General features: G+C 46.9%; 2 protein-coding genes across 5 annotated transcripts in view; both read right to left on the reverse strand.

Moving 5' to 3' along the window:
* Positions 1 to 13,609, reverse strand: part of LOC111960963 (transcriptional enhancer factor TEF-3-like) — a 33,972-nt gene extending 20,363 nt beyond the window's left edge. The window contains exons 1-8 of one of the 3 annotated variants that reach the window (XM_070442982.1): positions 13,526 to 13,609; positions 5,302 to 5,366; positions 3,167 to 3,229; positions 1,410 to 1,544; positions 1,253 to 1,296; positions 918 to 979; positions 602 to 732; positions 62 to 250 (exon numbers count right to left, since the gene is read on the reverse strand). In XM_070442982.1, the coding sequence (XP_070299083.1) occupies positions 62 to 250; positions 602 to 732; positions 918 to 979; positions 1,253 to 1,296; positions 1,410 to 1,544; positions 3,167 to 3,229; positions 5,302 to 5,366; positions 13,526 to 13,532 (696 nt within the window). In that variant the 5' untranslated portion in view covers positions 13,533 to 13,609. Of the gene's footprint in view, positions 1 to 61; positions 251 to 601; positions 733 to 917; positions 980 to 1,252; positions 1,297 to 1,409; positions 1,545 to 3,157; positions 3,230 to 5,301; positions 5,367 to 13,525 lie in introns of all 3 variants that reach the window. The other 2 variants (XM_023983114.2, XM_070442981.1) reach the window with 2 other exon arrangements.
* A 5,316-nt stretch (positions 13,610 to 18,925) lies between these two features.
* Positions 18,926 to 25,623, reverse strand: part of LOC111962227 (DENN domain-containing protein 2A-like) — a 38,186-nt gene continuing 31,488 nt past the window's right edge. For both annotated transcript variants that reach the window (XM_023985147.1, XM_023985146.1), the window contains 6 exons: positions 21,182 to 21,359; positions 20,982 to 21,023; positions 20,732 to 20,828; positions 20,315 to 20,584; positions 20,054 to 20,140; positions 18,926 to 19,870 (listed from right to left, as the gene is read on the reverse strand). In XM_023985147.1, coding sequence (XP_023840915.1) covers positions 19,839 to 19,870; positions 20,054 to 20,140; positions 20,315 to 20,584; positions 20,732 to 20,828; positions 20,982 to 21,023; positions 21,182 to 21,359 — 706 coding nt within the window. In that variant the 3' untranslated portion in view covers positions 18,926 to 19,838. The remainder of the gene's footprint in view (positions 19,871 to 20,053; positions 20,141 to 20,314; positions 20,585 to 20,731; positions 20,829 to 20,981; positions 21,024 to 21,181; positions 21,360 to 25,623) is intronic.

The raw sequence follows: 25,623 nt of genomic DNA on the forward strand, positions 1-25,623 counted from the left end.
CGAACACAGAGTCACACCTGCATGCACACACAAACACTACAATGTGGCCTCTAACACACACCTTGCTTTGACTCACCCAGAACTTGACYAGGAAGAAAGCGTTGGGCGGCCCCTTCTCAAACAACTCCTTCATCCCTCCCTTCTTCTCAGGGAACTTGTCGTAGATCTGCCGGATGTCCACTGCCTCCAGGTACGGATCACTGAAGGTGGGGTTGGACTGACCGATGTGCACAAACAGGTGCTTGTTAAACTGCAAAGCAAAGGGGAGAGAGAGATGTTGATTACTATCAAAGCGCTGCTTCAGTTCATGGTCAAGATGGTGTCATGGCCTGAGGAAGGAAGTAACACCTTTAGAAAAAGGCTTGTTGGATGYAAGTGAGCATAGATATTTATTTAAAGCTGTATGTCGCACACTTGTACATTGATGAGATCTGAAATGTTGCTTACTAATTTGCAGGGCCCCTATTAACTAAGGCTGCATTTAAAAAAGGCAGCTCAATTCTGATTCTTTTTTCACTAGTTGTCGGTGTGAACGCAGCCTACGTGAGATGATTATGGAGGCTAATCAGGCAGGGCGAGGGGCTACTAAGTGACTACTCACGGTCTCTGGGTCCTGAGGCTGCTCCAGGAAAGCAAAGAACTCTAGCATGCGAAGCTTGGAGCTGGCGATACTGCGTCCCTGCCACGGGGGGGTYCCCGGRGACATGGACAGGCCTGCCGTGCTCTCATAGCCTGGTGAAGAGGAAGGGTGGGTGCCAGGGGTAACAAAATATACCAAAGGTTTATAAAATGTTACATTCTGTCTTTCTCTGAGCTTTGTTGGAGCTCTTCATCAGTATCTTGTGTATTTCATCACTTGCAGACCATGACAGCATCTGTCGACACATGGGGATGTGAGGGAAGCTGGGAAAACCCACCTGTTATGGGGGGCGGGCCGGACGCTTGCATGGCGTAACTCTGCTGGGAAAAGGGCTTAATGCTGGAGAGACGAGACAGGCAGTAGACACATTACACCCTCACCCGCCTGACCCTGCGCGCGCGCGCACACACGCACACACACACCTAATTGACTGACCTTTAAACCCACTGGGGCTCAGCTTCATCAACTAAAGTGCTTTTTAAATAAGATGTTTCTCATATTCAGTTTGGARGGATTGCGATTTCCATTTATTCCATTGCAGTAAACCAATGCCTTTTGACAGACAGGACAAACATACAGAGAGTCAGGCACGCACACAGGGTTTTAACTTACTCTTCAGGACCCCTAGGCTGTCCTGGAAGGCCGCCATGCCAAAACTAAAGAAAAGAAAACATGGAAACATCTTTAATTACACACACTACCTCTCCTTCTATATGTGTCCCTCAATGTTGCCCAAGGACAGGGTGTGTGTGTCCATGCACATACTCACCCCGCCGGCAGTGGCATACGGCGGCCTGGACAGCCCCTGGAGAGCCATCTTGTTCTGAAAGGCGGTGGCGGAGATGATCTGGGCAGAGGACATGGTGGCCATACTCTGGAGGGCCTTGTCTTTGGCATGCTGGTCCTGCAGACACACACAGCAAGGCCCCAGGGGTCAGACAAACACGCTTTCCTCTTTAGTCAGCGACCTATTTTCCTGGGAACACTTGCCCCACTATGTTAGTTGGGTGGGAAAAGAGGGGTGGAAGGTTGCATCATCCCGTGCTGGTCTGGGAGGCTGGGTGATATTGCAGTCAAGGGCCCTGGAGTCGAAAGTAAGGTTTATAGCCTTGGCAGAGGCCGGGAGGTGTTGACAAGCAGTCTACGTCTTTGCTAGAGGTTAGAGTGGGAGCTGGCCCGGGCATGTCAGAGGGCTAGCGCCATGCTAATGCCAAATCAAGCTGGTTCGCGGATAAATGCTAACGCTAAGCAGGAGACATGGTGGCTACCAGAAACGGCAGAGTCGTTCCTGTCTGATGTCTATGGTAAAGCGTTGTTGTTTTGTGCGCGCGTGTTTGTCCATCATGTTGACTTCAGCAGTTTCCAACTCATCTGGGACTACAAACATTCTCAGCTCAACCCTTTAATGCAAGGCCAACCAGCACATTCGTTTTCCCAGAACCGGCCGACACAAAAATAATACGGGGAGTACATCTGCTAATGTTCTCAGTTACAAGAAAGACCTATTTAAAAAGGCCTGTCAAAGGCTTGTGACCAATGCTGAGGCCCAGTGGCCGCCGTCCAGGGAGACGGAGAGCTGTGTCACCTGGTGTGTGTGTGTACGGGCGCGTGCTTGCATGTGCGTGTCTGTGGTGAGGAACGTAAACACGCAAGCACAGGGGACGGAATGTGTAAGGAAAGTTTTCACCCGCCAAACAGGAACACTTTTATTGAAATACTTATGAAATGCCTGGAAGGAACAATATAAACATTAATTTATATCCTGACAAATGCATTTGTTCATATTGTGCACAGCAAGCCTCAAGCCAGGGATGCTGGAGCATATTTAAATTGACTGTGGGGACTTGTAGAGATGCAGCATCTGTACTGAGCATTGCATAAAACGCTCATACAAATGAAGGGGGTGCTATTTACTACAACCCACTCCCTCTGTTTCTAATTGTTTTGTCTCTCCATATTGTTTTCACTGAAATGTAGGAATGGGAATCCATTAGAAATTCCCTATCGGATATCAACGCCATGGTATATTTAGTTATTTTTTCATGGAATCAAACCTCAAAATGATAAGAGAATAACATGGGTTAAGGTACAAGACCATAGGAAGCGTTCCTGCTGATCTCAGCTCTGTGGCTTTAAAGGACCAACATCATGGTTACAGCCAAGCACCCCCACAGCCTCCCCAACAACCCTCCATATTAACTTCACACGTTAAAAACATCAGCATGCTACTCCAAATGACCTGCATAGCTAGTGCTGTAGCAGAATTGGAATGGGTAGAATGGTAGACATTCCCATTGAAAGCAAGGTCCCTACAAATGGTATGCGGACTGAGATACATTGGTGAGGAGGATTGGAATTTGAATGTCTTGTGTTCTAAACGCAATCGTGAAAGGTTGAATTGCGCCTCCATTTTGGCAGATCCTGCATAATTTGGTTTTTCTACCCATTCCATTGCTATATTGAGCAAACCCATGATGCAGCGCAACAGTTGAAGATCCAAAAACGAGGGAGACTCACGTAGCGTACCTTCAGCTTCACCTGGATCTCCCGGGCCTTCCGTCGCGCTAGCACCTGGATGTGACTGGACACCTGGAGGAGAGGGAGGGAGATCAGGTCTTTGGTAGATGTGTCTATCTCCGTGTTGACGCCCAAATGTGCGACAAAACAGTAAGATTGATATTCTCATTCTTACGACAGTGCAATGTCATTGTTTTGAAACTTTTGGTCCCGACATGGCACTCATTAAGAATGGAAAATAAAAAGGAAAATGCTGCACACTGCTGCTCATGCTCCAAGGTGATGTCATAACGTTTCAACCCTTAGGTCTTCATCAAGCATCCATGAATTAACCTACACCTCCAGCACCTGGATGTGACAATGTTCTTCAGCTTTTTGACAAATGAAGAATGGCATATTTACAAACTGATTTACACTACAAAGGTATGTGGACACCCTTTCAAATTAGCGGATTCAGCTATTTAAGCCACACCCGTTCCTGACAGGTGTATAAAATCGAGCACACAGCCATGCAATCGCCATAGACAAACATTGGCCCGTACTGATGAGCTCAGTGACTTTCGACGTAGCACCGTCATAGGATGCCACCTCAACAACAAGTTAGTTTGTCAACTTTCTGCCCTGCTAGAGATGCCCCGGTCAACTGTAAGTGCCCTTTATTGTGAAGTGGAAATGTCTAGGAGCAACAACGGCTCAGCCGCGAAGTGGTAGGCCACACAAGCTCACAGGAAAGGACCACCGATTGCTGAAGTGCGCAGCGTCTGTCCTCGGTTGCGACACTCACTACCGAGTTCCAAACTGCCTCTGGAAGCAATGTCAGCACAAGAACTGCTCATGGCGAGCTTCATGAAATGGGTTTCCATGGCCGAGCAGCCGCACATAAGCCTAAGATTACCATGCACAATGCCAAGCATTGGCTGGAGTGGTGTAAYGCTCATCGCCTTTGGACTCAGTAGCAGTGGAAACTGTGTTCTCTGGCGTGATGAATCACGCTTCACCATCTGCCAGTCCGACAGACAAATCTGTGTTTGGCAGATGCCAGGAGAACGCTACCTGCCCCAATGCATAGTGCCAACTGTAACGTTTGGTGGATGAGGAATGGTTCATTCTAGGCCCCTTAGTTACAGTGAAGGGAAATCTTAACGCTACAGCATACAATGACATTCTAGACAATTCTGTGGTTCCAACTTTGTGGCAACAGTTTGGGGAAGGCCCTTTCCTGTTTCAGCATGACAATGCCCACATGCACATAAAGAAATGGTTTGTCGAGATCGGTGTGGAAGATCTTGACTGGCCTGCACAGAGCCCTGACCTAAACCCCATCGAACACCTTTGGGATGAATTGGAACGCCGACTGCGAGCCAGGCCTAATCGCCCAACATCAGTGCCCGACCTCACTAATGCTGTTGTGGCTAAATGGAAGTCCCCGCAGCAATGTTCCAAAATCTAGTGGAAAGCCTTCCCAGAAGAGCTGAGGCTGTTGTAGCAGCAAAGGGGGGACAAACGACATATTAATGCCCATGATTTTGGCATAAGATGTTCGACAAGCAGGTGTCCACATACATTGCTAGACACTTCCTCAATTCATTGTTAACCCCAACCCTTCTCCCTCTTTACCCCCATCCCATAAGGGGTCAAAGATGACCCCCGCCCCTCACTCTCTCTCCATGTAACGCAACATCAGCCAGTGCCAACCTGTCAGTCAGTCACTCCATATCAAATTCCATGTCCCAGATAGGGTTCCAAATCCCTGCCTCATCCAGCCCTCTACAGCGTCCTCTCTGCTGCAAAGATCCTGTACTTTTTGCTCTCCTAACAAGGTTGGGCTATGCGCTACGTGAGGTCGTGAAGAAACACAGTCGTCTGATCCTATAGCATCTGTGCATTGGGCCCCGACCCACTAAATCACTCAGCAGTGGCCCATTTCAGCGTGAGAAGGGGGCTAGGGCTCGGGGACTGTGCAGGAGCGAAGGCAGCATCACTTCCCTGTCATAGCTGTTCTATGGATTTCTCTGTGTCTTTGTTTTTGCCTCTGATTGGAGTAGACCGCTAGGACAGACATGGGGTGGGGGTGTGTTGTGTATGGGGTGCACAGGGCTCGGAACATATAGAGCAGGAGTGGGTTGGTGCTACGTGAAACTCACCTGCTTTCTTGTCCGTGTCTTCCCTGTGCGTAGCTTGATGTACCGTGCTATCAGCTCGTTCCGTCCTGCAAAAGCCAGACGATATACATTTTTGTTGAATTTCTTTTTTTAAATGGCATGAAGAAAATGCAAATAATCCAATAGAAAAAGGTTATATTTGTATATTTGTTTAGATACAAAGCTTGATTTTGGTTTCATAGTGTCATATCACATATCACATGAATGCAGTTAAATACAACACGCTGGGTGCCAGCTGATATGGGATGATAAGGTACTGTAGACAATGAGGATGTTTTAAACCGGCAGGAATTACAATGTTTACTGAAGCTAACTCATCCTCAGCAAGCTGGACGTGCCTGGCTGGGCAAATCAGCTGCAGAGGTGAGAGGGGTGTGTGAGTTTGTGTGCTCATGTGTCCTATGTGTGTGTGTGTGTGTGTGTGTGTGTGTGTGTGTGTGTGTGTAGATGTGTATAAGAGACAGGTGTGTGTGTGTGTGTGTGTGTGTGTGTGTGTGTGTGTGTATGTGTGTATGTATGTAAATTAATGTGTTCAGTAAAAGTGTAATTTTGTTTAAGGCCAAGAGTGTGTGTGTGCTTGCCCTGGTCCATGTGCCCTGTGGGGCTGTGTTGCTGACAGACAGGTCACAGCGGCTGAGCAGGTGAAGAGGTATAGCAGCCATGCTCAGAACAGACATGCCACGGCCAAACTGGAGCGCGATGAAGGAGGCCTGGAGAGGCTGCTCGGCAGCTGGTGTGTGTGTCAATGTTTATGGAATATGCCTTTACGCCTGCAGTAAATCTTGGGCTTGTTTCACCATCAAGGGCGAGGGACTTGTGGACTCATGTGACCTCTTCATGGCCCTGCACATACATGCACATTTATGGCATGCACCCACAACGTACACACTTTAACACACTCAGCCAGCCACCCAGCCGTAGAAGGGTCGAGTTTGCACCACCTCTTAAACACTGTCATTTTTCGTTCTCACATCTCCATGTGAATTAACACAGATCAGTCACGCATCGCAACCTGGAACAACCAGCATAAGACTTTCCTCACATAGTGATACTTGGGTCAGAAAACCCTGCCCTATGCTGCTGACCAATCGGAACGCCCGGTCGGGTTGAGAAAAGGCAACCCGAACCCTAAGGAGCCCAGAAACGCTAGCAGGCAATAAAAGTGATCAGATTCAGCTTGCGTCCCAAAATGGAACCCTTTATTCCCTATATAGTGCACCACTTTTGACAAGCCCTTGTCAACAGTAGTGCACTATGTAGGGAATAGGATGCCATTAGGGACGCAGGCTCCGAGTGGAATGCAAAACACGGTTTCTCCAGCCCTCCTCTGAGCCACACTGGTGGGGATAAGATTCTAGCAGACGGCGTTTGTAAGGACATAACTTTCCACTAATCAATCTCTAAAAAGATTCAAGTTTAACAGGGGACTAGTCCACCGCCTTCTGAAAGTAGCAGGTGTATGTATGCACATCCTACCATTCCAGTGTTTAGTTGCTATATTGTAATTACTTTGCCACCATGGCCTATTTATTGCCTTACCTCTCTTATCCTACCTCATTTGCACATGCTGTATATAGATGCAAATGAGAACTTGTTCTCAACTAGCCTACCTGGTTAAATAAAGGTGAAATAAAAAGAATCAGAGGGTATTGCGGTCAATTTTGGAGGTGATGGTTTTCTGTGAAGTGGTGACATGTTCACAAAGGAGGAATATTAAGGAGGGCGATGCTAACCTCTTTACACACACACACACACACGAGCGCTTACATGCAAACACAGACACAGCAGTAGGGCTCCCTTTGTGTCAAGTTTTTGTGGATTTAAACCCTTCGCTCAGTCTCTGTCTGCCTCCACACAAGGCCCAATCATGGCACTCATTCACCCTCAATCTTATTTTAATTTCTGGGCTGGAATTGCTCAAGCGTTCAGTGTTTATATCGGAAGGTGCACTCGCGCTCCAATCGTTTAAGCACCTGAATACATATTTCTTTAATCCCTTTGGATGAAAAACGTGTTCCACATTTCTTGTGCCCTTTGCAGACACTGACTGAAGGCGAATACTTTGTGAGGTCACTGACGTAACTTCTGGATTCAACAAAGGACCAAGCAGCGTGAAAATTAGGTAAGGAAGTTTTGGACTTGGGAGGACATGAGGACACGAGACCCTTCCTTAGCGGGAGTCGCCAAGGAGCATGGAAGGACAGAGACGACACCGGGGACCACGGCCACAGAAACCCCAACATTTATTTTGGGGGGGGCACATGGAGCTGGCGGTCGAGCAGCGGAGAGTGCCAGAGCCTGTTTGGGAGTCGGAGGAGGAATTTGATGAAAGATTCCGGAGAGAGGTGGTAGCGATGAGAATGCTGGCGTGCTGAAGAGCGTGACACCAGTCCGGTGCCATCTGCACCGGTTTCACGCATCTGGCCTCCAGTGCGCCTTCCCAGTCCGGTACGTCCTGTGCCTGCTCCTCGCACTCGCCCTGAAGTGCGTGTCACCAGTCCGGTGCCACCTGTGCCAACTCCACGCACTAGGCCTCCAGTGCGCATTCAGTCCAGAGCTTCCGGCGACTGTTCACGGTCCGGAACCTCCCGGCGACGGTCCGGAACCTCCCGGCGACGGTCTGGAACCCTCGGCAACGGTCAACTGTCCAGAGCTTCCAGGCACGGCGTCCAGTCCCGCTCCATGGCAGGAGCTTTCCTCTGCGCCGGTGCCCTCCAGGCACAGCGTCCAGTCCCGCTCCAAGGCCGGAGCCTTCCTCGGCGCCGGTGCTCAGTCCGGGTGCGGCGTCCAACCCAGCTCCATGGTCGGGGTCCTCCTCTGCGCCGATGCCCTAGCCGGGCACGGTGTTCTACCCGGCTCCATGGCCGGACGCGTGGTCTGGGCGGGGGCAAAGTCCCGCACCGGTGCCACCACCGACACTAGTCACCCCCCTACCCTCCCCATTTGGTTTCAGGTTTTGCGGCTGGAGTCCGCACCTTTTGGGGCGGGGGGGGGAGGGGGTACTGTCACGCCCTGACCATAGAGAGCCCTCGGTTCTCTATGGTGTTTAGGTCAGAACGTGACTGGGGGGTTATCTAGTTTATAGATTTCTAGGTTGGTGGTTTGTGTGGTTCCCAATTAGAGGCAGCTGGTAATCGTTGCCTCTAATTGGGGATCATATTTAGGTAGGCTTTTTCCCCACCTGCATTTGTGGGATATTGTTTTGTGCATGTCCACCACTTAGTCACGTTTAGTTGTTCGTTTATTGATTTATTGTTTTTTCTTTAAGTTTCACTTAGCAATAAATATGTGGAACTCAACATCCGCTGCGCCTTGGTCCCATTCTTACGACAACCGTGACAGTAGGCTACTTAAAAAGTAGTAAAAAAAAAAGGTGAGTACAGTATACTTCACATGTACTTGAGGAAACCACTACATTATGAAAAATCTTCATCTAACTTTGTAAGTGCTGTGTTAAAAAATACATATTTTCAGGAAGTTTTTTGTAAAAGTTTATTTGTAATCTTAACTATTGATACTGATCTCTTCCATTCATTGACAGTGGAATCTTGATTTTCAGCATCATGCTTATAAAATAATTTTAGCCATGACTCAGCATTATGCTTACATACTGTCACACACAGTCTGCACACACACGGCATCCTCCCAGTCCATTCAAAATTAGCATACTGTATTTGTGACCATTACACCAAGTCATTAATGAGCTGTTAAGAGGCTGGTCTTTAGGTGTTTATATCTGATGTCCCTGCCACTCCTAGAAAAGGACGGGTGGTATGATTTAAAAAAATATTCAGACAAGTGCGAGACCCCAGATCAGAGTCGGAGTCGGTCAGTCACACAATGATGTCATCGCATGACCGTGTCCACTGGGAGCGGTCCAGAGAGGGTGACGGACAGAGACAGAACCTGACCCCGGTCAACTCAGTGCAGTGCAGGCACAGCATGTCCTTAACCACTGGTCCAAGGCCAGTTTGAAATGTGTAGCTCGCTCTCATCGTTTAAGGATAAAGAGTCAGGGACTGGGATCAGGTCAAAGTACCCTGTGTTAGTTCTCAAGAGCAGTCAGTGACCGACCACAACAACAATACTCTACTCGTCCGACTCTGGGACCATCTGGGAGAGTTGGTCTCCCCCTCGCCCTACCGCCCCCCTCCAGTTCTGTTTGTTGGGGTCAGGGAAAAGTCAGAGGGGGTTAGCGGTGGTTGCAGACTGTGCCACGCGAAGGTGTAGCCCTCCCCTCCCTGTCATACCTCCTCTCAGAAGGATGGGTTCCTCTCTGGCCCTAAACGGCCTACCCTACCCTACCCTACCCTACCCTACCCTCTGACCTCTATCCTCCCGAGCATTCCTCACATACCAACACACTGCCTGCTGCAGCACCGGCCCTGCATCTGTTCTCTTTGCTGCTGCCTGCCTCAAGGAGGCTTACTGGGTTGTGCGCACACACACACACACACACACACCCTTTAGCAAAAACATTCACACCCTCATGACCCTGCCTAGAAGGACAGCGACTCACACCTTAGCACATAGACCCCACCCCAGACTGGCCCCCCCCCCCCCCCCCCCAGACGACAACAGAGGACTCAGCTTCTTACATCTACTCTCTATTCTGAAGTGGCAATCGATGGGCACGATAGGAGGAGGCCAAATATGCCAGCCAGGGAGAGCGCACACACACAGCGAGCCCCTCTCTGAACACACATCTTCCAGCTGTACGGCTTCCGCCAGCACATGTGCCTCTGTAGGCGATAAAAAATAATAATGTTAATAATCACATTTAGGCCGCAGGAATGTGTTGGCAGGGTACAATTTCCCCTCCGGTAGGATAGTGAGCCGAGCAGCGTGGAGACTCCTGGCGAACAGGCCCGTCTCTAAAGCCACTCGGCTATTTCACCCCTCTCTCAGGGACACTGTCTGATACTGTGCCGTCCCTATAAAGACTTAAGAGATTTAAAAAAGGTACGTCCACATAGCATTGCGATTCATTCAGAGGCGTTACCACGGTAACAGCAGTAGCTGACTTTTTATCATCAGTTTCATTTGAATGAAGTGAATCCTGGCCATACAGTATGCATCTCTACACTGGCTACATAATATTCTCCCCATCTCCTCTCGTGTGAATAGGTCCTAAAAGTAATCACTGATTTACCACCATTGGATAGGTGCAAGCAAGGGCAAGGGATTTCATTACGTAGCTTTTATCTTTCTATACAGTCATGCTAGATCTTGGATTACGTTTATGGGTGCGAGCGCTCGCATGTCAGAGCCAAGCAGACAGCCATGTCTGAATTCCAGAGGCACCTTCGCAGAAAGGCAGTGATGGTTCCTCAATATCGCTGAAGCGATCCTATCACAGGTGAGAGTGAAGGTCAAGACAGGGGCTAAGGTTACAGCCAGGGTCCAGTTCAGACTCCGGACCCTCCCATGTGAGGGCTGTCCCCTCCAGCTGTCCCCTCCCACTACCCAGCAAACCTCTGACCTGGCCATACTCTCTCTGGAGACAGTGACCCCACTGTCTTAGTACACACTGTGGAGACTCTGTGGAGACTCAGCAATGATATGATGACCGTACAGAGAACTCGGTCCTCTCAGCTGCAAAGACTAAAAAACAGAACACACAAGCACTTTCTCAAAAGGCCACTGGCCACACACAGCCTTCGGTCAGTGAATCTCTCACTTGGCTGGGAAAGTTGGGACCTAGGTGAGGAGGAGAACCATTTCTTTCCATTGGGCCTTTCCTCTACATCATGTACTTTATTAATGAGGGTTGAGCTGACAGGAAAAACTGCTGCCCTCTGCTTGCAGGGCACTTTGGCTTTGTACACAAGACAGACAAACATGTCAACATGTTTATCGGCAATAAAACCCTTGTAATGAAGGACAGGGGAAACAGATTTTCACTATAGGTGTCAGAGGGAGAGCAGGTGTGAAAGACTGAACAAAATATGATAATGTCAGTTAGGCATAAGACTAGACACATTTTTTTGATTATGTAAATAATAAAAAAGGGATTACAAGAAGAGTTATGGCTGATAATCCAATCACTGTGAATAAACAGCCAACATAATCACATTTACAATGTCATTTCTCTCTCCATATACGGCCTATATGGGTATCCTATACCTCGGGACAAAGCACTTATCCCTCCCTCCTCCCTTAACACACATCATTTGTCATCCTGGCTCTGAAAAACCATTCTACTCGGTGGATCCCCCGTTACTTTACACACCGGCCGTAAGTCCAATGGGGTCTAGCACAACAGGGACCCATGGAAGATAGGACATGTTTTCATTGGCAATGCATGTCGAATGACTGACCGCCGCACAAAAAAAAAACACAAGAGGTACTAACTTGAATGTGTAATCGGCACGACGGCCAGCGCTATGCAGGCTATTACTAGAACAATGCCATGAATGCATGAGGAAATATGAGACAAAAACATTCTTCTCCGATATAAGAATTTACAAAGGATTGAAGAGGATTCACACACATACCATATAATTAACGGTTCGCCTTCTTAGTATGGCATTGTTGCCTCTGAAATGAACCTGTCTGTGTTGTAGAGAGGAAATCCAACACACACTCCAAATGCCTGTTTTCTCCCTATAGGAACCTTGTAAATGTAACATCTTAAAATAGACATTTTCATAGGCTACATTAAGTGAGAGGAAAACCTAACACTTTGCTTATGTCAAAACCTCAACATGAGAATGAGAGTCACATAGCATTAGGTTGAAATTAGTGGAGTTGTAGCAAAGAGTCAAAAGGGCTGTCGGTGACCCTGACAGACCTGGAGGGGGGGAAGCTTTAGCTGTTTAGGGGCTGATGTGCTGGGGGGGGGGTACGAGCTTAGTTTCGTCTCTTTTCTCATGTTGTAAATCTGGGCTGGCCGCGAGGCTGGGGTGAACTTGGGGAGCAGCTGGAGGTTAGCTGAAAGGCAGCCAGACTCACTGACAGGCTGACGGACAGACCCGGAGGGAGGGGGGGCGACTCTGGCAGGGCCTACGGTGTGTGTGTGTGTGTGTGTGTGTGTGCACGATGTGGAAGGGGGATAGAGTGCATGAGGGACTGGTAAATCACAGAAATAGCAGGGAACAGAGGGAGGCATAAAGACACCAGGGACAGGTGCAGAGCACCCCACAAGACACCGCCACTACCTTGGTGTTTATTTGTTCCCCCCTCCAGGCGCTCAAAGGGTAAACGTCTATTCTGGTATAGGGTTACAGCGGGGCTGCCTTGAACTCCGGCTCCAAACGCATACCATTCTTAACGGGCCATCGTACTCCCTGGTGCACATCACCCGCCCCTGACCCCCATGGGGAGGAAGGGGTACCTCAGCACCCCCCCTCCCAGCCCTCAACACCCTTCCCCCCCCCCATACACAGAATGTGACACCTGCCCCCTCTCCTCCGCCCCCATTATTGCAGGCTTTATAAGGGTTTAGAGTTGATCAGGGGACGGCTGTGATCTCACTGGGCCTAGCTAGCCTAGCGTGTGGCTAATGGCTAATTGCTAGAGGAGCTGGCGCAGTGACAGGGGCCATGGCAGACCGCATATGATAAGCACACAACCACCCATTCTGTTTGGGCCCCTGGATTTTCCACCACCGGGGGTCCGGATTAGCTAACGCTATACAGTATACTGTACCTATGACTGATAATGAGATATGGCCAAACCAATTCCTCGCTACATAGTTACGGAATTAAATACTAGAAAAGTACAGGAATGTCAGAGGGCGGGAAGTTAAGCAGATCCTGTGAAGTATCGATCAATCAGAATGTGAGCAGCAACATGGAGAGGAGAGTGGCACACATCAAATCGTGCCATCACACGCTACTCAGCCACGTGGACGGAGGGAAAGCTGCCATTGAAATCAGCAGCTACTCTTCCTGGGGTCCACACAAAACATGAAATAATACAGGACATTAATAGACAAGAACAGCGAGGACAGAACTACATTAAAAACAGGGACAGCTGTGTGATGTGAAGAGCGCTCTGAAACATGAAGATGGTGTGTGTATTTGTACATAAAGGTTTCACAAATATGTGAGGGACAGTGCTACGTACAAATATCACCAGAAAAAAAAGGCAATATCTTGCACATCAAGGGACAGCGCCTGAGAGTGTGTGTCCATATAAGAGCGAGGGGACTGCAGAGCCATCACATAACACCGGGGAATAGACGGAAAAGGGTGGGGCGTACCGTACATCTTTCCTTCATCGGAGAGGATGATCTTCCTGCGTCCGCAGGGCGGGTAGATGGCCAGGGCCTCCTGGAAGCTCTGCTCGATGTCGGGGCTCCACACGCCCTCCGCATCATTCTCCAGAGGCTTGTCCAGAGGCTCGTTCAGCTCCTCACTGGTGCCCCCAGGGGAGGGGGCCGGCACCCACTCCGCAGACGTGGTGGGGGGCCGGGAGGACAACAGGACCGGGCTGGGAGGAGCAGGGTGTAGATGGTGCGTTCCAGGGGCCAAGGACAAGATAGGACAGGGTGATCCTGAGGAAGCAAAAGACAATATTTAGGTAAGGGGAGGTTGAGTCAAGGAGTGCTGGCTTGGAGAATGTTAGAACACGAACATAGGAAAGCAATACCCATTGTAAAAAAAATGATGTACCATATTATGCGCTTGTCAGGATAACAAGGATTGGTTTCAAATATTGATTATGCTGCTAAGCATTCGGTACTTTGAAATGTCTTGGGGTCCATAGTACTGGTCTGTGACTACATATGGTCAGCTATTCAACATCTTGCCAGATCTCCCTCAAGAAGTTCAAACATCAAGAAATGAAGATGAAACAAAAACCCAAACAATAGTCAGGTCCTTTGACGTCCGCCCAAGGAGGCGCTCCATCCAGAAAAGTGATAGTTACGTCAGAGTGCAGTCATAATGAAGAGCGGTGTGCGTGCGTAGGCTATAAGATCTTGGACCACATCACTGGAGAGTCGCTAATCCTACTTGGAAAAAGCACCTCGGATCAAAAATGTAATTATGGAGCCATGAAAACAAACAGCATGGCACCTAGAGACAGAGGGTGGAGGAGTCACTAAGCCAACAGACCGGGAAACACATTCAACTGAGATCCCCACCACACCGCCATTGGTAGAGAAAGATTGGACAGACACATCAAGGAGATCATGTCAGGGTTGTTTTAAGTCTATCATCTCTCTGCATCTAGTCAATTACCCTTTAACACTCAAGCTGGATGTACAGTACCGATCACATGACTAGGGTGGGCCGGGAGTTTTTGCTGACCATTTTTGCTGACCATGTGACCTGAATATATCATTAGGTTTCTCAGTAATGCATAATTAGAGTTTTTCCTGCTCGGGTCACTGGGTGAGGCCTGTCTCGATCGTTGTTTGTTTTCCTCTATAGGCAAATCTGGGCTGCCAATTGACATTTAAGGCTATTGACATGGTTAGTCATTATAATGTGTGATTTGCCTGGTTGTATCTGGGCTGCCTGGCAGTGTGCTGAACTGTGTGTGTGTGTGTGTGTGGGGGGGGGGGGTAACGAGTGGGACAGGAGGGAAGGGGTGGTCCTGATGAGTCACAGGGTGTCACAAACAATCTCTTCCTCTGAGCCTCCCGACGTTCCAATGGGCTTCCTGTAAATGAGCTGGCCAGTTAACCCTGCTCACACACATGCACCTAACAACACTGTGAAACAACGCAGGAGGGCAAACGTACACTGTAGAGTCCCTTTCTTTGCTCTGGTGGTGAATCTTAGTAACTTTTTAAATGAGGGATCTATGGTGAAATGGTCATTGCTGTGCTCAAAGAGAGTACATTTATTTACTTTGCTCACAGAGTAACCTGGAGTGCAGGGCAACTGTAATTAAAATGTTATAGTGCAACACTGATGAAGAAAGAGAACGTTTAGTGTAGAGAGCTGTGGGGCATAAACCATTAACGCTGGTTAGGTTCCTCAGCCAAAGTGTCCAACAGGGTTAATTGACGTAAGCCCCTTAAAAATCAGGTGTCCCCTTCCAGTCCTCCATCTCGGCCCCTCTCCCCTGGGCCCACTCAATGGGATAATCTCCCAGCTGATGCTGCGCTCAGGGGGCACAGATCTCCTCTCCCCCCCATACACACAAACACACAGGAAGCAGGTGTGTACTTCACAGAAATGCACACACAAAAGTATGGAACAAATCCGATATACACTCGTGAAGACGCACACTCACAAACACACCCTGACACTTTCACTTCAGACACCAGAAATGCACATAGGACTACACCACACACACACACCTATACACACTATGCAGCGTTGCCCACTTCCTCGCCACCATTTGACCCCCAGTCATAAGAGGGAACAGCTGCATCAGTTTCGACTTGCACCTGGCACAGTGCTCACTGCCTACTCAGTGTGCTGTGGGGTGGGTAGGACTGCAAGGGGCGTCAACGCCAGAGAGGGTGAGGGGTGAAGGGGGACAGGAGAGACGGGGGTGCTCCACTGGACAGTCTCCTCTAATCGGGACCGGAATGTAATGCTCGGAAACATACTCTCATAAAATGCCTGATCCTAGAAGACCATGTCTGTGTCCTAAATGGCACTATATTCCCTATCTAGTGCACTACTACCACTAGATGGGGAATTGATTGCCATTTGGGACACAGCTATGGTCTTCAAGGATTGGCATTAGCCTGGGTGGGGAGTGGAAAACCATCGGGAGAGAAAGGAACACATTTGATTGGCATGTTTTGTGCCAAGGCATGTTTTGTGCGGTGTCCCACTGTGTCGCCCTGTAAGGAGCAGATCAACTCAGCTCTCTGAGCGCACACAAACACACTGCCTAATTACTGTAACACCCTGTGCCAATGCCACTAACGCTTCCATACACCTCAACTAACCTCACATCAAAACCATCATGAAAATCCCACAGTATATTCAAGTCATAACTCACAATAATCATAGATTACAGGGTCAAGACAGAGTTCAATCCAAGGTTATCCCTACAGAGAGATCCATCAAACATGTGCACCAATACAGCCCAATGACTTGTTGGACATATGTACGTAGAGACAAGAGAGGAGGATTGTTGGTAGACGTGGGTTGTTGGGGCTTGGATGCCAGGGGGTTTCTTTGTTCTGTAGGGCTCATATCCAAGGCCTTATTCTGCTTTCTCGTGTGAGTGGAGGAGGAATGCTCGCTATGTGGGATGAGCACACTGAATATAGTCTCCTCAGCACAAGGACAGTCTCAGGGCAGCTCAATATACACAAACACAGACAAATGCTCGCTCACACACAGGCATACAAAGGCAAAAGAAGTGCAAACACCAATACAGACAGCTTATGAGTTTTGATACATTGCAGAGACCTGATGATACGAACACACTGACAGAGACAGAACGACAAGTTAGCAATTCATCATTATTAGGCTGCAGTATGTTAATTAAAAAACAGACTAGGGTAGTGAACTCAGAGACCACAAGACAGAAAAAGTAAAAGTGAGAAAGTATTGATTACATGAATAACCCTTGGCTGTCATACAGTAGTTTTAAGAGAGTGCCCTAACAGGGGTGTGCTTGCCCCCTACCTCTCCAGGGCCCTGGCCCATTCCACCTGTTGCCCCGTGGGAGGGACGGATGGACTCTCTCACACACACACTAACCCTGCTCTGGGACCCAGACCAAAAATACTCCCTCACACAGCCTGTCAGCACCACCATGACGAGACTCTACACAATTTATCCACTCCACTACAAAACCAAACCCTGTGTGTGTGCTGATTGGTCGTCGCTGGCTATGCACAGCGCACACAATATGCCAAGGTAGCAGTGGTTGGATTTGGGGACTCAAAAACAGCATACCAAGTACATCACGTCATAAACAAGGCGAAAATAAAATTGTTTGAAAATGTGGACGTTAAAACTATATAAAATGTATGCCTGATAATTGAATTTTGCTTGGGCACAGACAACACAGTAAACCACATTTTGTTGACTTAACAGGCATTCTGTAAATGTATGGTATGTGGACTTCTCACACATTATATTAACATGTAAGATCATGGGAACTACTTTCATGGGCATATAACAAATATTAATAATCATAGTCACATAATACACATGTGATTGTTTTCATTTCTCTAGATCTAGTTATTGAAGATATAGCTCAAGTGCTAAATTAGTATTAATAGCTGTAGTTATTGTTAGTGGAAGTAATTCAGAGTAATAGTTATTATTAATAGTAGACTGGTATTTTTATTTTATTATTTGGCACAAAAAAACTATTCACTCATGTCTATTATTTCGGAAACATTCTCAGATTTTCTGACAACTGACATTCTCAAATGAGGCAACTGAAATATCTATTTTGTTAACATATCTATTCATTTTATAATTTCAGTAGCCCATCACCCAGAGGAGCGCTAACGTTTAACTGCGCGCCTATGACGTTATTAGTTTCCTTTAAAAAGTTCCGTCCGAAACGCAGGAAGTACAGTGCAGGGATACACATTTAGAAATTCGACCAAAAAATGTCAGAAATGTAAAGAATTTGTACCTCATACAGCGTTTTATAAACAATGTAACCGGCAGACACCTGTACTACGGCTACAGCTGACCAGTCTAACTCTGAAACAGAAAGTTTGATAACAACTTGAGAGGCATTGGTTTATGAAAGAAAACAGATGTTCAACTAACAAAGCAAAGAGACAGATTAACATTTTGTAAACGTACCTGTTGAAAGTCAAGCAACAGACAACACCGCTGGGTCAAACAGGCAAGTGGAATRTTTGGGGTCAGATTTCTGTGAAGAAATATATTTAAATTTGTCGCCCCTTTCCTGAGTCTGAAGCGCGAAGAGGGCTGGAATGTCAGGAATTAGCTGTGGTATGACATGAAGCCTGGAAGGGAGCGAAAAAGACGAGGGGAAATAGGGAGGCAGGACCGACCGCTCAACACGTAATGAGGGAGGGAGATTCGAGGGGACSGCGCACCGAAAAGGAAAAGCCAGCCTTGGTAAGGGGGAAAAGGAAATCACAAAGAAAAACAGAGGTCGGGGATAGTCATTGCCTCTTTACAGAGGGACAAACACACAAAGGGACAAAGCTATTGCGAAACCTTATCAGCCCTATTCTAATAATTTGTTGTGAAATAACCCTACAATGAAGATTAAACAAATATTGTTTATAGGGCACTTTAAGTAATACATTTGATAATATAAATTACTATATTAGGCTAACTATACAATTTAAAAAAAAAAACTTGTAATGTCCTTTGGCAACATATGTTGATATATTTCGTTCATAATGATAATTTTTCGTTCGATATCAATGGTCATTTATTTATAGCAAACGAGGAAAATCGATTGTGCTATTCATCTTTAAGGAAACCATAATAAATTGAGCACTGGTAGAGTGGACTCTGAACAACTGGAGCGTATGTACTGAATGAAATGTGTAATAGCGAGAGCCCTCCAGTGGATAATGTAGAAAATGACTTAAATTAAGGGCTCAATTGTACAATACTGTCCTTTTGTTTCGTGACATCAAGTCAATAACCCTTTATGAGTGATAATATGTGTGATTTACTAATCAGTTTATAACGTTGTAATAGCTGTTAGTTCCTCAGCAATAGCAATCAGGCATGAATGAGGCCCACATCCTTGTATTTATTAATTAAAAATAACTTTAATTGTTTCATAACATTTTCAAATCAGGTTTAAGGCAAAATTAGTGGTGTTTTACAATTGCATATTGATTTGTTGTAGGCCTACTTTGCCTTCTCCAAGGTATGATTTTCTGATCATTTCTCTTTTTTGGCTTACACCCATTCCAATCCATAGTTCACTCTGTCACAGTGGTATATTCCCTCAATAGTAACCCAGTGGTCTACAACCCCTCCTCCATACAGACTACATAAAGCCCATCACAAAACTGCAGGATATTCTTTTGCTTTCATTTGAAGGAGGGAAAATAGAAGCAAAAGTTATTCTAAAAAGTACACAGTATAAATTAACTTAAGCCTCCTGTTAACATAGAAGTTGTAGTCAATAGAAATATGTGGAATGTTTAAACGGTACTGTACAAAATGGAATGGTCTTTTGGCCCACCCAGCAACAGTGGAGTCTTTCAGGTTTGTGGGTGGAGTCATTCTATCCCAACTCTAGGAATGGAAATGGACTGTGCTATACAGTACATCAATGTACACTATAAAGGCCGACAGCTTCACAAAAGTAAGCTCTCAGCTGCAACAGAGACACACTCGGGAATGATAAGACCTCAAAGGAGAACGACGTTCCTTGATGGGTCTGTGTCTTTGGGGCCGCGACAATATGAATGTTTCTGGTCCGATTGCTAAACCCCAACACCCTCCAAAGTCCTTCATGTTCAGTCCAAATATTGCCAGGAGTGTTCGGTCTTTGCCCAGAATGTCTCCATAAGGTTGTGGACACACAGTCCCCTTCTTCATGCTATCCACAGGGAGTTTGGGTCCTTAGACAAAGTGTTTTGTTCTCTGCCTCTTTTGAACATGCTCCCTCTCATGGAGTCCCCTCCCGAGGCATCATTTCTTGGACAGGAATTTCATCTTATTTCCTGAAAATAAAAACAGGCAACAGAACCGGATCAAAATAACTTTGGCGTGAGTGACAACCTTTTCAAACATGGAGGAGGAGTGTAGTTTCACGAATGTAACGCCTATTATTCAGAGTGACTTGGTATATGATGTATGTAGGTACTAGAGTGGATAAGGTGTATGGGAGAGGATTTGGGCCTCACCTAGACCCTTGAGGAACTTGTTGACCCCACGATGTTCGCTCCCTGGTAGAGAGTCCAGGTAATCTTGTGACCTCACCTCAAACAAACCTGGACAGACAGACAGAAAGACGAGAACACACAAAACTATTAGACAAGTATGCAAAATTCTCATAATTATGCATTTCAGACAGGCATACAGACTCGAAAAGCAGACGTATCTTATGGGAGTGCCCACAACCAGGCACTAACAAAATTCAAACGCTCTACTACCCTTCTCCACACCTCTTAGACCCTGCCTGCGCTGCTCCCTCTCTGCCACAAACCCAGCGAACATCTGGGTCTCCATGAAGACCTCCAGGAACCTCTTCAGACTCTTGGAAGTGACGGCCTTGCGGAAGGCCTCACGCTGGAAGCAGAACGGGGTGGGCGAGGAGGGGGCTCCAGACTCGTCCTCTCGATCCCCCCCGCCCATGAAGAGAGGGTAGTGGCCCACCATCTCCACGAAGAAACGTACAAAGGTCTCCGACACCACCGTGCTGAGGGAGCTCGAGTCTGGAGAGAGACAGATTCAACATGGCGGTCATGAGTAGGCATATGGTAATTAACATATGTCAACAGTCGCATAGACCTTCGTCAAGCCAGTATCAGTCACAACATGACTTTTCTGCGAGAGGTGTTAATATAGTAGCACTGACTCACCGGTGGGCATCTCACTGGCCAGTTCCTTCCTCTTGTCCAGAACGTGTTCCAGAGCAGCCTGCAACTTGTGAGGCAGAATGGAGTCCTCGTCATCCAGCTGGAGAGGAAAGACCGAGGTGTGAGAGGAAATGACGACTGTGTCCCATGAGCAGAGAGCTGCAGCTAAATCTATGGGTGTAGCCAATTATGTAAGAGACATACAGTATGTCGTTTGTCTGTTACTATGGGTACCGTTGTTAGGGATGTATACCTGTCTGAGGAAGCGGCTGTTGCCGAGATCAACCACCAGGACCTGAGGAGAGAGCCGGATGTCATTTCTGCACAGTGTGGCAGCCTCAGCTCTTTCTCAGAGTAGACCCACAGAGATCATTGTTTATTGAGGAAAGGGATGAGGTTAGGGGTTCACACACACACACACACAGTGGGCTGGGCTCAGGGTCCTGGTCTCACCTCCTCGATGGGCAGCTCTTTGAGGCTGGGCAGGGAGCTGGATAGCAGACCCACGATGAAGGGGGTGGGGGTACATACTATGTCCAGCATGGAAGGGGGCAGCACAGGGATGTAGGTGTGCTGCCAGGTGAACGGGTAGAGTAGAGCCACCATCGCATGGCAGCACTGAGACAGAGTACTGCAGCGAGAGGGGTGAGAGGGAGGGAGAGAATAGGATGTCAACTGCCAGAACTGAACAAGTTGTAAACATTAATTAAAAACCTACCGGCAAAAATATGACTGTAGTGGCAGCCTACACATAGCCACGTAATATAAGTCAGTGTGCTTTGTACTGTATTCAATGCAGTTCTATATTCCACCACAAGGTGGTAGTAGCAGATTCTTCAGCTATTATCAAGACCTGCTTTAGAACATAAAACTGAACATTGCACTTTGTAAAGCATGGCTTTTTGAGGACTTGTTCATGAATCTTTAGGGGGCGTGATTTAACACTACAATATATATTGCGGGAGTGAATGAACTAACCCAGCGCTGTTAACTTAATGCCTCCAATGTGCGTGTCTGTTTTCATTTAATTAAGTCAAAAACAAAAATCAGTGATTGTGAGGCCAAGTTTCCACTCATTTCAATGCAACAGTAGAAAAATGTCAKAGTGGAACAACAATCTATTGTGGATTCACAAGCTTTTCCTGCTGGGTTTTCAGAAGCATTTAATGATGCGGAGTTTACACAGGTAGCCCAATTCAGATCTTTTTCCACTAATTAGGCTTTTGATCAAGCAGATCAACTATTGCCAATAATTGGGCAAAAGGTCAGAATTGAGCTGCCTATGTCAACAGCACCTAAGTGACAGGGAAATGCACATCCAAGAAAGACCCTGGAAATGCTTTATAGTCCATCTCAAGGCACCCGTCAATAGCAGGTGAATAGTGGATGCTAGTGCGTCAAATCGGTTGCACACAGCAGTCTTAACGCTTTCACTTCTACACCAACCCTGTATCTGGCTTCCATGACATATTTCCAGAGAGAAATGATTGTTCCCTAGACGACTGTATAACACAACAGCATTCCTTCCTTAACACTCTTTCTCTGTCTCTATTCCAGGAGCCATCTGTCTGTCTGTCTGTCTGGTGTGTCTGTCACATCCTGTTCCCTCTCCTCTGCCTTTCACCTAATCTCACTGGTCTCAAATCGGTTTACTCATACAGTATAACAAAAAAGGTAGCTAGATAAGTACTAAATTGTACTGATCCGTAGCTGCAGTATGTACTCAAAAGACTACGGTGACTGAAAGCGTGAGGCTTATTTGAGGATGGGCAGGAGGACGCTGCGCAGTGGTGCCCTGCAGCGTTTGTCCGTCGTTTAAACTCGTCCGTTTTTGTTGCTTTGTCTATAGTAGTGTATTAGTGTTTTATGTTGCATCGGATTACTGATTAGGCTACGGTAGAGCGACATGACGTGCATACAGTGGATTATTCTCCTACTTTGATTAATTTAGCTGGTACCTGAAACAGCATGCGAACTTCTGAGAAAGTCGGCGGGCACCACACATCCGCTATAGCTCTTTTACAATGTAATAACGCACGTTCGGGGGAATGGATCAAAGGGGACATACCTGCAGAGATGGTGAGACAAAACAACCCGGTGAAGGAGGAAAAGGAGGCGTGCGGCAGAGGTTGAGGAGGAACAAAACAAAGATTCCGCTTCCAACTACCCTGCTCGGTATCTATATGAATACAGAGAGGCCTGTGTGATGGCCTCTGAAACTTGGCTGTCGGAGGCGGTGCCCGACTGAAGTCACCCCTGACGGATTCACCATCACTCGTATGGGCAGAGAAGCTAGTGGTAAGGAGCACGGAGGCGGAGTCTGTTCTGATAAATGATATAAAACTACGATTGTCAAGGGAAGAAAATATGCACTCCTGATAGAGAGCTACTGTCATTGTCACTGCGCCCCTTCTTCCTCCCCCGAGAATTCCACCCAGCTTTTTATAACAACTGTTTATATCTATCCAAGAGCAAACCGTGTCAATGCAGCGGACAACATTTCAAACCTCACTCAAAACCTTGATGCGATTTCCCCTGATGCGCCCAAATTCATCATGGGGGATTTCAATAGCTGCACTCTCAACACACTGAGTACTTGCACCCAGTATGTGACTTGTCTAACAAGGAAAAATAAGATCATTGATTTGTTTTACAGCTCGGTCGGAAAGTGTATTCATCCTTTGCCAGACCTCCACTGGGTGGATCAGATCATAACACTTTTTTTCTACGAGCAACTTATAGACAGTTAGTCAAAAGGGGGAAGGCGGTGGAAAAACAAACACAGGTGTGGGACAATGACAGTAGTGATCAATTGCAGYGATGCTTTGACTGTACRTCATTTAGTGGATTTGAAGAATCATCAGCTGACCTGAACGAGTTGACTAACGTAATATCTGACTATATTGAGTTGTGTTTATTTGGCGATCCCCCCAAAAACATGTAAGATATTTCTTAGCGTACCACGGGTGACCAAAGTGGTGCTTAACAAGAAGAAACAAGTGTTTGCCTCCGGGAATCCACTCGAAGAGGTAGAGAGAGGTGAACGAAGAGATAAAAAAGGCAAGATGCCAGTACAAGGATAAGGTGCAACAGATAATGTTACAGGGAGACTCTCCGTCTGCCCGGTTGGGCAAACGTCCCTTTCAAAGCGAGGCAACGTATCGATCCCTGCGAGAGGGCACACGAGAGGGTGTGCCCTCTACAGCCAATGAACTGAAGTTCTTCACTCGCTTTGAAACAGGGGGCTCCCCTGGCCTGTCTGGAGGAGGATGTCATGGCAACAGAGAGCGGGATTGTCATCGATGAGGAAGTCATACAACGAGTATTCAAAAGCACTGGAGCACGAAAGAGCCCGGGGCCTGATAATGTAAGTGGTCGTGTCTTGAAACACTGTTCCACTCAGCTGAGTGGTATCTTCTGCTCTCTTTCAGCAGTTCCTGGATACATTGGAAATTCCATCACTATGGAAAAATAATCTATTGTTGTAKCTGTTCCATTAACCTCCCATCCATCTGCATCAAATGATTACAGACCTGTCGCTCTTACCTCTCTTGATTAAATCTCTTGAAAAGATRGTCAAGGCATACATAAAKCACCACCAGACACCTTCTTGACCCCCTCCAATTTGGAGTACTATACATACTGTATACAGACAGCTGCCGGAGCCGGTTCCCAGYGTGCCACCTGATCAAATATGCTGACGATACTGCTTTGGTCAGTCTTCTTGAAGGGGATGAAACCGAGCACGGACCGTCTGAATGATTTTACTGTCTGGTCGGAGTCATCCATGTAATAGTAAATACATCAAAAACAAAAGGACATGGTGATTGACTTTCGAAGGAACACTACCATGCACACACCATCACTGATAATAGGTGAGCCCATTGAAATAGCGGAGGAGTACAAATACCTTTGGTTGGTCATTGACAACAAGCTGTCCTGGGATCAGTGTACTGACGCTATTTTGAAGGCCAACAGACTATATCCTATGGAAACTGCACTTTAATGTTGATCTAATCATCATGGTTCTCTTTAATAAATCGTTCATTGTGAGCATTCTGTCCTACTGCTTGACCTGCTGGTTTGGGAATATCAAGGTGGCACAGAAAAATAGGTTGGGCAAGATAGTCAGGACTTGTGGAAAAATCATGGGYCAGCAACAGCAAGACCGGTCATCTCTCTACCTGGGCAGAGCCCTCCWGAAGGCAAATATAATAGCGGTGGACACTTCCCATCCACTCCACCCTGAATTACAGCTCCTTCCTTCTGGCCACAGGTACAGACTACCTAAGGCTAAAAAAAATTATTACATTTAAAAAAACATAAAATAAAATGGGGCCAAGTACTCTTTTATTCCAAATGCAATTCTGCAACTTAAAATGTTGGACTAATTATACTTAGCACATGCACTATGAAACTGCACTTACCCTGCCTATTTGCTTGTAAATATCTTTGCTATTTATTTTACATTTTTAGATGTGATATGTTTTATGACTGCTGCAAGATGAATTMCCTCTGAGGACATTAACGTTTTCTGAATCTGACACTGAGCAACACACGTACCCATTAGCCAGTCCATAAACAACCTCTAACCTTAGCTCCTAGTTACTAGACTAGGCCGAATAGAGGCTAGGGCTTGTTTTGGGACGCGGCCACTTGGGCTAGGAATTTCTAGGGACCTCACACAATACGATATTATCATGATACTTAGGTGCCGATACAATATGTATGGAGGTTCTCACGATTCTATATGTATTGCGATTCAGTACTGCAATTTTATTTCGATGTTCCAAACACATTGCTCTGTATAAGTCTGCAGTAGAGAGACAAAAGAACATGCGGAAAGTCGTTTTGATCAGTCATGGGGGGGGGGGGAATGCTGAAAAAACCTTGGA

This window comes from Salvelinus sp. IW2-2015, linkage group LG4q.1:29, assembly GCF_002910315.2.
Source record: "Salvelinus sp. IW2-2015 linkage group LG4q.1:29, ASM291031v2, whole genome shotgun sequence".
Taxonomy (NCBI): Eukaryota; Metazoa; Chordata; class Actinopteri; order Salmoniformes; family Salmonidae; genus Salvelinus; species Salvelinus sp. IW2-2015.